The sequence below is a fragment of the Panulirus ornatus genome, chromosome 59 (genome assembly GCF_036320965.1).
Source record: "Panulirus ornatus isolate Po-2019 chromosome 59, ASM3632096v1, whole genome shotgun sequence".
NCBI lineage: Eukaryota > Metazoa > Arthropoda > Malacostraca > Decapoda > Palinuridae > Panulirus > Panulirus ornatus.
The window spans coordinates 10813987-10826513 of record NC_092282.1 but is presented as its reverse complement, the minus strand read 5'-3'; the positions used below and the strand labels follow the sequence as shown (position 1 = coordinate 10826513).

At 41.6% G+C, this 12527-nt stretch overlaps 1 protein-coding gene across 8 annotated transcripts in view; it reads right to left on the bottom strand.

Moving 5' to 3' along the window:
• Positions 1 to 1087: 1087 nt before the first annotated feature.
• Positions 1088 to 12527, bottom strand: part of LOC139767286 (uncharacterized) — a 398565-nt gene continuing 387125 nt past the window's right edge. For 4 of the 8 annotated variants that reach the window (XM_071696479.1, XM_071696481.1, XM_071696480.1 and 1 more), the window contains 5 exons: positions 7395 to 7534; positions 6719 to 6919; positions 2352 to 2487; positions 1914 to 2027; positions 1096 to 1375 (listed from right to left, as the gene is read on the bottom strand). In XM_071696479.1, the coding sequence (XP_071552580.1) occupies positions 1329 to 1375; positions 1914 to 2027; positions 2352 to 2487; positions 6719 to 6919; positions 7395 to 7534 (638 nt within the window). In that variant the 3' untranslated portion in view covers positions 1096 to 1328. Of the gene's footprint in view, positions 1376 to 1913; positions 2028 to 2351; positions 2488 to 6718; positions 6920 to 7394; positions 7535 to 12527 lie in introns of those variants that run through there. The other 4 variants (XM_071696486.1, XM_071696482.1, XM_071696483.1 and 1 more) reach the window with 4 other exon arrangements.

Here is a 12527-nt window from a genome sequence, read left to right as displayed (position 1 = left end):
CTCGAACGTTGCTAAGACATAATTTTGTCTTGAATGCCCAATAGGAATGTTTTTAACAGTTGTAACTAAAAATGTAATCCCCAGTTCCAAAAATATTCCTCACCTTTTGCTGCACCAAAGTGGAATCAACTGGATCGCGACATCAAGTACCATGCGTAGCATTTCTTATTTTGAAGTCACATGAAGAGGAGCCATTTTCTGCGAGAAGGACAACACAGCTCTTGTGGGAGGAGGGTAGTGTCATGGGACGGTAGGATTTAAGGTGGATCTGGGTGTTTGAGAAGTGGCAATCATGCTGGTGGAATTTCTCAGATGTTTCGGGCATTTTGCTGTGCAAGAAGCAGAAGTGGTTTATGTCTGCAAGTGCTTGGATTGCTACTGGTGCCACGGTGTTTTATGTGCAAGTATAAGGTGTCAGGACTCGTTGCTTGGGAGTTAGTTTTAGAGGTTCTAAACCGAACTGTGAGAGCCAGCTGGGGGTGAAGTACATAGATTAGCAGTTGTCACGATTGTTTTTGTGGTTTTACACGATTTTACTGTGGTTGGTTTGTGATTTCTTTTTTATTATTATTTCATGAGTATGTTTGTGTGTTGACCGTAAGGTGAGATGTTCGTGTTGTGGGTTGGAGATACCTCATGTGTGGGAGTTTGAATAGTTCCTTATGGTTCTCCAGTTACGTTCTGTTGATGTTTGTAAATTCATCTTGTTAGGGAAGGTGTGTCAGTTAATGATTCACTTTTCATAAATCTAGTGATGGGTGATTGTGTTGTTTAATAGTCTATGCAATTGAAATCTAAAACTAGAAATTTTATGAGAAACTAGTATTTTTAGATGCGTTTTTCATATATTTCCCCAAGATAATTATATTCCACATCACACTAAGTAGGCCTGGGAACACTTTCAATAATTGTTGATAAAATATCACATGATAATAAAACGAAAGAGAACTGACCAACATTTATTTGTAATCAAATTTCATATTTTATACAATAAAAAGGTTACGTGCATAAAACCGTGAGTGCATTAGTATAAATATCATACTTAAAATACTTGATTTATATATATATATATATATATATATATATATATATATATATATATATATATATATATATATATATATATATTCAGGAATCACTATTAAAAATATCTTTATTCATTTGATATGGGACGATTATAAAATCCACATTTCTATACATAGATGTATTTTTCCATTTACAAATACCATACAATGAACAACATGACAGTAGTGGGGGCCTGCCAGCATGAGGCGAGGTGTGGCCGGCCACAGATACATGTGAGGCCAACTGTACAACGATGTAGGCATTCACGACGAACTCTGCTCTGCTCCTATGGCGTTAATGTTAGTCATTCCTGCAAATTCAAAAGGACATTATCTATAAGCTTCTAAATCATTTATATATATATATATATATATATATATATATATATATATATATATATATATATATATATATATATATATATATATATATATAAAAGCGGATTGTGTATGGGTGTTTCTATAGAATTTGTGTCAGACTGAATCGTAGTCAAAAATGAAATGTTCATGATTAGCTTTTAAAAGCAGCCTACCACACAAACGATTTTTGTTCTTTCTTTTTTGTTAAGTTATCACCATAAAATCTGTACATACTTAAGAAGCTAGTTTGGAGCACCTAAAATGAAGATACAAATTAGTATATTTAATCTCCTTTCCCGTTCTGATAGCAAGATGACATTACCCACCCCCTAGATTGTATAGCTTTGCCAGGTAACATAAAAATACACATACTTCATGGATATCCATTGTTAGATATGTGTATCATGGTAGAACCAATATACTGTAAGTGATATAACCTTAAGGTAAGTGGAAGTTAATCGAGGGAACTCCTTTTTTTTTTCGCCTCACCTCCAGTTCCACAGGCTCCTCCATGGTCCTCCCGCTGACGGAGGAGGAGGAAGGAGGCGGGAGGAAACACCGCCTCACTAAGCGGAGCCGGGCAGCCTAGCTGGCTGTGGTACCCTACAACAGTAACAGAAAATATCTGTTTTTCTTCCCCCACAAATCAATATCTAGGAAAACACTTCAATGAACTAAGAGTCTCATTAAAAGCTTACACAGGGTAGAACTTTCTTATAAATATACGTATGATCACGGTATCATAGAAAACATAAACTGAAGGTGGCCAAGAAAACCTAAAGAGCACAGTGTCAGAAAACGTGCATGTATCGGTCTTAAAAACGTTCATACATAATTCAAACTTTTCTACACACCGAGGATTTGAAGGATAGATATTGGATAGATATCTGAAGGCTACATATAACAGCAATGTCGTCAAACTCTTACCTGGAGGTACGCCATCACAGAGCCTTGCACACTCAGCTGTGACTACACGCCCGTCGACCCTCTCTCTCTCTCTCCATAGGACTCCTTCTCCTCCACCATACGCAGACCAGAGGACGCTCAGCGTCTGGCGTACATCCTGAGGTGATGTGCACTAATGAAATCACTAACCAGGGAAGCATTACTACAGCATTGGAGAAAAGTTTATTACGTTCCACTCACCTGGCCCAATTTGCTGTCTTTTCTTTCTATATCAAGCGTGTGTAGGTAAGTGGGACTCGCCTCGCCTCTACAGACAGTGCTCCTAACCCTGGCTCTTTTTCTATCCATTCCTGGAAACAGTAGCAGTCTCAAACCGACCGACCTCCTCTATGCTAAATACCATCCATCCATCTCCTCACCTTATCTTGAGGAAGCCTAGTTGTCCTGGGTCGCCACTCTTCATGAAATTTCTAATCACACCATATCTTTTTTTTTTTTTTGCTCCAAGGGCGGTGTTTGTGCTTACCGTAGTACGAAAACAGCTATCGTTCGCTTCATGATGAATTTTGAGTTTCTAATCTGCCAAGTTTTCTAGCTGAAAATTTCTTTTCCCATTAGGACTAGACTTGTATTTGTTGTTTAGGATGATGCAGTTTAGCGAGCTGTTTACCGAAGCATAAGTCAAAGTGCAGTAAATCCTTTTCATTAAGTATATTGCTTCAAAACTGGAATTCGAAATGGAGCGCTGTAAAGTTAAAGCAAATCTAATATGCTCTTGTGACTAAACCTGTAACAAGATTTCTCTTTAAGGTCTCTGGAATATATGAGGAAAACTGGGTAAGTAATCAAGCCAGTAAATAAATGTATAAAGGTTTCCTGTTTACTGAGGACGAAATATCGGAGTACTCAGTACCAACAAATACCCTTTGCTAAGAAAGCTATCGCGTATTGCCTTATGACCTTTACTGGCCACAGCAGCTTCTCGCATCAAAAGATAACCAAATTACTTAGATTTTTATCCCCAGATGAGAATCATATGTAGGCATAATCGTACCAGCGGCAGTTGCATTTCATTCAGGGATGTTATTCTTCCTCATCACTTAAAGGCACAGCTGCCCACAAATACCACTGGCACTCGTGTAAATCTAAACGTCAGATAAAGGGGCAGGTTACCACTGAACATAAAAGGAATGTGGATTAGGAGTGACCGACACTTTACGACTAATCCACCGTGTAGCGCGAGCCACAAGTGCATGCTAGGATGCCGACGACCACCACCAACGTACAAGTGAGGTAAGTTTACAGTTGCCATCACCCGCCTTAACAGTGCAGAGCTCTCAATAATGGAGTCTCTTTAGAGAGAAGCCCTCATAATAGCGAGCAACGAAACTATCTTTAAACTTTTTCCGAGTTTCTTTTCAAAACTCTCTACGTTCTGTTAGTTCATATAAAAACGAGTTTTAAGTTATATAGGGATATCATTATTGTACCTACGTTCCACTGTCATTTATTATTTGGCTTTAAGGTGAGGTTTACGTATGAATTTATGTGCTCCAGTGTTGCATTTTACTATGGTTTTAAAATTCCCCATGCCACTGTCTTCGTCATTTCGTTGTTTACATAACTCTTATACATCATGAGATATGCTTTTATTTTAATGTTTGCTGATGATGGGGACAGCATTGCTCCGACTCTGTCGCGAATGTGTTCAATATATATATATATATATATATATATATATATATATATATATATATATATATATATATATATATATATATATATTATCCCTGGGGATAGGGGAGAAAGAATACTTCCCACGTATTCCCTGCGTGTCGTAGAAGGCGACTAAAAGGGGAGGGAGCGGGTGGCTGGAAATCCTCCCCTCTCGTTTTTTTTTTTAATTTTCCAAAAGAAGGAACAGAGAAGGGGGCCAGGTGAGGATTTTCCCTCTAAGGCCCAGTCCTCTGTTCTTAACGCTACCTCGCAAATGCGGGAAATGGCGAATCGTATGAATATATATATATATATATATATATATATATATATATATATATATATATATATATATATATATATATATATATATGTTTAGAAAGGGTAGTGAGTGGTGGGATGAAGAAGTAAGAGTATTAGTGAAAGAGAAGAGAGAGGCATTTGGACGATTTTTGCAGGGAAAAAATGCAATTGAGTGGGAGAAGTATAAAAGAAAGAGACAGGAGGTCAAGAGAAAGGTGCAAGAGGTGAAAAAAAGGGCAAATGAGAGTTGGGGTGAGAGACTATCAGTAAATTTTAGGGAGAATAAAAAGATGTTCTGGAAGGAGGTAAATAGGGTGCGTAAGACAAGGGAGCAAATGGGAACTTCAGTGAAGGGCGTAAATGGGGAGGTGATAACAAGTAGTGGTGATGTGAGAAGGAGATGGAATGAGTATTTTGAAGGTTTGTTGAATGTGTCTGATGACAGAGTGGCAGATATAGGGTGTTTTGGTCGAGGTGGTGTGCAAAGTGAGAGGGTTAGGGAAAATGATTTGGTAAACAGAGAAGAGGTAGTAAAAGCTTTGCGGAAGATGAAAGCCGGCAAGGCAGCAGGTTTGGATGGTATTGCAGTGGAATTTATTAAAAAAGGGGGTGACTGTATTGTTGACTGGTTGGTAAGGTTATTTAATGTATGTATGACTCATGGTGAGGTGCCTGAGGATTGGCGGAATGCGTGCATAGTGCCATTGTACAAAGGCAAAGGGGATAAGAGTGAGTGCTCAAATTACAGAGGTATAAGTTTGTTGAGTATTCCTGGTAAACTATATGGGAGGGTATTGATTGAGAGGGTGAAGGCATGTACAGAGCATCAGATTGGGGAAGAGCAGTGCGGTTTCAGAAGTGGTAGAGGATGTGTGGATCAGGTGTTTGCTTTGAAGAATGTATGTGAGAAATACTTAGAAAAGCAAATGGATTTGTATGTAGCATTTATGGATCTGGAGAAGGCATATGATAGAGTTGATAGAGATGCTCTGTGGAAGGTATTAAGAATATATGGTGTGGGAGGCAAGTTGTTAGAAGCAGTGAAAAGTTTTTATCGAGGATGTAAGGCATGTGTACGTGTAGGAAGAGAGGAAAGTGATTGGTTCTCAGTGAATGTAGGTTTGCGGCAGGGGTGTGTGATGTCTCCATGGTTGTTTAATTTGTTTATGGATGGGGTTGTTAGGGAGGTAAATGCAAGAGTCCTGGAAAGAGGGGCAAGTATGAAGTCTGTTGGGGATGAGAGAGCTTGGGAAGTGAGTCAGTTGTTGTTCGCTGATGATACAGCGCTGGTGGCTGATTCATGTGAGAAACTGCAGAAGCTGGTGACTGAGTTTGGTAAAGTGTGTGGAAGAAGAAAGTTAAGAGTAAATGTGAATAAGAGCAAGGTTATTAGGTACAGTAGGGTTGAGGGTCAAGTCAATTGGGAGGTGAGTTTGAATGGAGAAAAACTGGAGGAAGTGAAGTGTTTTAGATATCTGGGAGTGGATCTGTCAGCGGATGGAACCATGGAAGCGGAAGTGGATCATAGGGTGGGGGAGGGGGCGAAAATTTTGGGAGCCTTGAAAAATGTGTGGAAGTCGAGAACATTATCTCGGAAAGCAAAAATGGGTATGTTTGAAGGAATAGTGGTTCCAACAATGTTGTATGGTTGCGAGGCGTGGGCTATGGATAGAGTTGTGCGCAGGAGGATGGATGTGCTGGAAATGAGATGTTTGAGGACAATGTGTGGTGTGAGGTGGTTTGATCGAGTAAGTAACGTAAGGGTAAGAGAGATGTGTGGAAATAAAAAGAGCGTGGTTGAGAGAGCAGAAGAGGGTGTTTTGAAATGGTTTGGGCACATGGAGAGAATGAGTGAGGAAAGATTGACCAAGAGGATATATGTGTCGGAGGTGGAGGGAACGAGGAGAAGAGGGAGACCAAATTGGAGGTGGAAAGATGGAGTGAAAAAGATTTTGTGTGATCGGGGCCTGAACATGCAGGAGGGTGAAAGGAGGGCAAGGAATAGAGTGAATTGGAGCGATGTGGTATACAGGGGTTGACGTGCTGTCAGTGGATTGAATCAAGGCATGTGAAGCGTCTGGGGTAAACCATGGAAAGCTGTGTAGGTATGTATATTTGCGTGTGTGGACGTGTGTATGTACGTGTGTATGGGGGTTGGGCCATTTCTTTCGTCTGTTTCCTCGCGCTACCTCGCAAACGCGGGAGACAGCGACAAAGTATAAAAAAAAAAAAAAAAAAAAAAAAAAATATATATATATATATATATATATATATATATATATATATATATATATATATATATATATATCCCAAGCCTTGTTGATCTAGGGCAAGAAATCACTATGTTGTATGAGTAGGTTTAACCTGACCTGACCTGTGTGGTGGTGGCTGGCGGAGGCTGAGACCGGAGGTGAGGTCCGCTGAAGGTGAGGGTCAGGAGCGTGTGGGTGAGTTCCCTGCGGCTGGTGAGTACCACAGATACAAGCGGCCGGCTGAGGGCACTCAGGAGTGGTCGGAAGCGCCACTAGATCCTCCGTAGTGCCAGGGGCTGTCGGGTCCCGTCCACGACCCTGTGAGGGAATGCCAAGCTCAGGATGGTGTTGTTGGTGACCACTGGTGATGGGAGGTGTGGGGAGGGAACCACGGTGATGGGGAGAGGGGCCAGAGTGAAGGGGAAGGTGTGGAGAGGAAACAAAAGTAATAGGTGTGGGGGAGAGGTCCACAGTGGTGGAGATGGGATTACACTGAAGGTATGGGGAGGGGGGGCAGAGTGATGGGGAGGCGTGGGGAGAGGTCCACAGTGTTGGAGGACGTGTGGGGGAGACCATCCCCTTAGCCTACACACCCACACCTCCGACCCTACTCAGATTACCTCCCTCCCAGCAGAGAGCGACTGTGTGGAGGAGGGACACTAATCATCTCTTAATCGTACGTCTCATCCCTTAATTCCACCTAGAATGCATCTCTCCAGCGAACGGAATTACAGGACCCTATGCCTTGAGGATCCCTGAGGTCACCTGCGGGAGGTCCTGGAGGTGAGCTTACCGAGGTGTAGGAGGTCCTGCTGAGGTAGGTGGAGGCCAGACAGAGCGCGAGGCACAGCACCAGGGGCAGGGTGGTGGCTAGGCTGCCGCTGTTCCTCCTGTCCGCGCTGCCCGAGTGGATGGCCGCCGGCGTCTCGCCTCCTGGTGGGAGTAGACAGACACGTACATACACACGCCTGGGTTATATAGCCACTGTTAAGCGCCCGACTAATACAGGTGTGTTGGGGGTTTATGACGTTGTCTTACACTGATGTGCATGGGTTATATATATAGTCTTATACAGGTGTGCATAGGTTACATATAGTCTTATACAGGTGTGCATGGGTTATATATATAGTCTTATACAGGTGTGCATGGGTTACATATAGTCTTATACAAGTATGCATGGATTACAGTCATACAGATGTGCATGGGTTATATATATAGTCTTATACAGGTGTGCATGGGTTACGTATAGTCTTATACAAGTATGCATGGGCTATTTATAGTCATACAGATGTGCATGGGTTATATATATATATATATATGGCCTTATACAGCTGTGTAGGGATTATATATATATATATATATATATATATATATATATATATATATATATATATATATATATATATATATATATATAGTCTTATATACAACATTCCTCAGAATACCAGTTTCTACTGTGTTATCGTAGTGATAAAGTTGATCTGTTTCCGACGGCTGTCCGACAAAGGACGTAGGAAACTCGGTTTGTGTATATATATATATATATATATATATATATATATATATATATATATATATATATATATATATATATATATATTTGACTGGTGATACATTAGGCCACGACAACTGACTTCACAGGAGTCATATACAGAAAATGGAAAGAATGGGAGAGTGAAATATCTAATACAATCAATTTATTTTTCGCTCATATTCAAATCCATGTTTTCAACTGGCCTTACAGGAGTCATATACAGAAAATGGGAATAACAGGGAGAGTGAAACATTCAATACAATTTTCTTTTCCGCTCAAATTCAAAACCTTGACTTTTTGTAGTGTAATGGTGTATTTCAATGCAATCAGTAAAGCTGTAAGCGTATTGGGAGGCTCAGGGTATTCACTGTAAGGTTGTGTGTCAATGGACACGTATCATTTTTCGCAGAAATCTAAATACAGGTTTGTAGTTTTGTCAGCGGGTAAACCAAGTCTTTTAAGACATGATATTCACTTGGAGGCATCTAACACAGGGTACAAAGCCTTACCAGACCTTCCTTAATAAATTCGGCAAAATCTATATGAACAACCTGAGACATTAAAACAATATTTAATACTCTATGTTTATTTATACCAAAGTTATTTTAATATTCTACTTATGGTTAGACTGAATCCGATGATGGACAGAAAACCTTGCAAAGTCTTACTAGGCGGGACATGGCGACGAGGAGTCACTTACATGGGGCGTCGCCGGGTGGAGCTGATACTTTATTATAAAACTACGCAGGTTGGCAGGCCTTTTTATGGTTCACTGGTGGAGAAACGGTAATATTCTTACATGTCTCCGGCATAAATGGAGCCTATCATATTTTTCTTGATAGCAGAATATCCAATTTACACCCAATATATATATATATATATATATATATATATATATATATATATATATATATATATATATATATATATATATATATCATAGCCACTGCTAAGCTATGATCAACACTAAATGGGGATTTGACTATTCGAATACTATGCAATGGAATATCCTTCGTCTCACGTTGGTGAGCACTGAGGTCTATAGATACTCAGAAACAAATCCATATACGGAATCATCACTAGATGTTGATTTGTTCACATTATACGAGTATTAGACAATGACGTGATACCAGCAGGACTTTAGGAGTTCTCGGAAGGGGGGGAGCCAGGAGCAAATGGCATTTGATCCATCATGGTTCACCCCTTCGTTCGTATAGTGAGTGTAGAGGTGGAAAACCTTCACATGGATGAATACCTTCAGTTACGGAAAATTCCATGTTGTTCCGCGCCGCTACAAATCCACAGTTTTACACAGATTCACCATGAAACTATTTCTCCCATTTTTTTTTTCAAAGGTGTGGGTGTACCTTTGACTGCTCTTTTACGTTAGACTCATATATATATATATATATATATATATATATATATATATATATATATATATATATATATATACATCAAATTACAAAATTCTTAGTTATGTAAACATATTTGAAATAACAACTCGTGAATTAATAGATTTCAAAAGTCACTTAATTGAAAAGGCGCCACAGCTCGAGAATTAACCCAGCCGTAGCAGCGGCGTTAATAATTGATGTCAATTATGAGGAGAGAAGCGCGGGTAGCCTAGCTTAGAGTTGAGATCCCTTCCAAAGGCGCCCCAGCTGCGCGGCCATCAACCACAACAGCTTTGTACCTGACCGCCCTAATTCCAACCCAAACAGTCCTGCCTAATCATCTCTCGTACCTGTCAGGATCAAGGTGTATGTGGGTCTGAGGGAGAGAGTCGGGTGAGAGGCAAGACACACGAGAGGAGAGGGAGAGAGGGAGGGAAAGGGAGAGGAGTGGAAGACGCGATCGAACGGACCAGAAATATTGGTGCTATTAGGGTTGAACGAGGTTATTAAGTGTCTAATCTCTTTCCTGATGGTGATGGACTGAGCGAGGGATACACAGACAAGGGTACAACGACAATGCTTTATTGATAGGTTGGAGGAAAATGCACCTCAGGGCCAGCAGCTGTTGCTGGAGGTGGGGAGGTTGAGATGAGACGAGGACGATACCCTGTGGCGTTGGTGCAGAAGCGAGAGTGTGTGGCAGCAGCAGGATGTAGTCCGTGGCGGTGGTGGTGGTTGTGGTGGTGGTGTAAGGAGAGGTGAGGTAGGAGTCCCGTGAGTGTGGTGCTTCTACCGTTGGCTGTTTTTCGGGGGAGGTGATTACTGAAGCAGTAAGAGGATTTGCTCAGGTCAGATGTTTGTGTGGCAGGAGGGAGAGGGAGAGAGAGAGAGAGAGAGAGAGAGAGAGAGAGAGAGAGAGAGAGAGAGATAGCATTTGCCGGGTTCTCCATGAAACTGCTGCAGGAGCTAGGCGATCGTGGCGAGGTCCCAGGGAAGGAGGGATGGATGGAGCCGGAGTCGCATGGACTTCCTACTGAAACAGGTTGTACCGGAAGTCGTCAGGACCATCGCTTTTTTTAAGGGCGCTTGGGGTCACCACCATCTTGGCGGAGTGCTAATTATGCCTTCGAGCCTAACCCCATGCCATGGAGGGCAGCGGGTTGAGGCTAGGCTGGTACGCGCCTGTAGTTGAGGGTATGACGCTGTAGTGAACCTCACTGTGTGAGCCATGACCTGGCCCAGAGAAGCAACCGAAGAATGAGGTCATGCTAGGTCCCATGAGGTACTCAGGTCAATAATGGGAGGCCCGTGGAGGTTATGGAGCGATGGTTGTTTGTCATGAGCCGTTGAGAATTACGAGGCGCGGAGGAGGAGACCCCAGCCCCCGCCCAACGCGCGCGCGCTCTGGGGATCCTAACAGGTGGGTTGTGTGAGCGGTGGTACACAGTGATGGCGGGAGAGATGTGGCTACACCACTACTGCCCCATACCGTTCTTCATGAAGGGCACTTGGACGGAGGTCACGTCTACTGCTGGCGGAGGGGTCATAAGGCACTACGAGTGTAGATAAAAATTTCTTTCAAACTATTCGCCATTTCCCGCGTTAGCGAGGTAGCGTTAAGAACAGAGGACTAGATAAAAATATGGGTAAAAAAAATATTCCATTACATTGCGAAGTGTTCGATGTAATTAGGACTAAACAAATTTGGCAAGTTTTAAATAGATAAATACTTTAATGGACTGTTTATTTTCCTGATCTTAAATGCTTTCCCCCACTTTAGAAAAACATTCGCAACAATAGAACATTGGTCTCAGATATACACAGCTACTCTCTGTCTGTCTTTTATACTGTCCCGATACCAGACTCTACCATCCACTGTTACGAGGAAACGGAAAATGCGAAGTGTCAAACGCTTTCGTAAAATTACATCTGTCGATCTGTACCCAGTCCTGACGATGTAATTATACGAAAGCGCTGGAAACTTCGTAAACTCCGTCCCCCCCCCCCTATTTTTTACCTGCATATATACGTATATAATTACCCCAGGCCTAATCTCTATGAATAGACCCCTCTGGAGGCAGAGGAAGTTGTTTTTTCTTCCAGTGATACAACCTCGCTGTAGCTTCAGGGAAAAACCCTGGCTTGGCTTCTCATCTGTTCCTTCATTTAGAAAGCCGATGGTACAAGAAACGTGAGAGTCCCGCCTCCCGCTTCCTACCCTTCTTAGTCACCTTTGGATATACGCAGGACAGATGCGGCTCGTACTTCTTCCTTGTCTCCAGGCATATAATTTATAACGGCAAGCAAGAAAAAAATTCGAGAGAGAGAGAGAGAGAGAGAGAGAGAGAGAGAGAGAGAGAGAGAGAGTGTTAGGTGTCAATGAAGAATGCGCAACTAAATAAACTTCCTTTCTATAAACATAAAATTTCGAGGCAGGTCTAAAAGTTATATTTAAAGAAAAAAGGCCTCCCTGTTTTCATAATGTGATATTAGAATCAAAGTTTTATTAATCAAATTATCCTACAAATTTCCAGCTAAGAAACTCCGTACGCGCCCGTCTCGTCTTTATTGAATTCTTAGACCCAAAACTTTCTTGGGAGAAGTTAGGCGATATAGTGTGAACGTCGACACATTGTCCCACCCTCACGCCCGCTGACTTGGTAGGACAGCTGCGACCTGTATGTAAACTTTCTGGTAAAGAACGAAATGAAATGTGAAGTCAGCGAGGCATATATATATATATATATATATATATATATACAAGCACACAACGATCGCTCAGACATAGACACACTCAGTTCGTGATCACATACAATCAAAGATGAACGGAGAAGAAAAGTGTACTGGAATATGATAAATAACTGACATAAGTAATTTAAGATGTGAATAAGCGTCATTAGTTTACATAAAGAAACGAGTGTTTACAGTTCCGGGGGTAAGGTCTCCTGCCCCTGGCGGGTAAACAAAAGACGTTAGATTACTTGTTTACCTTTGA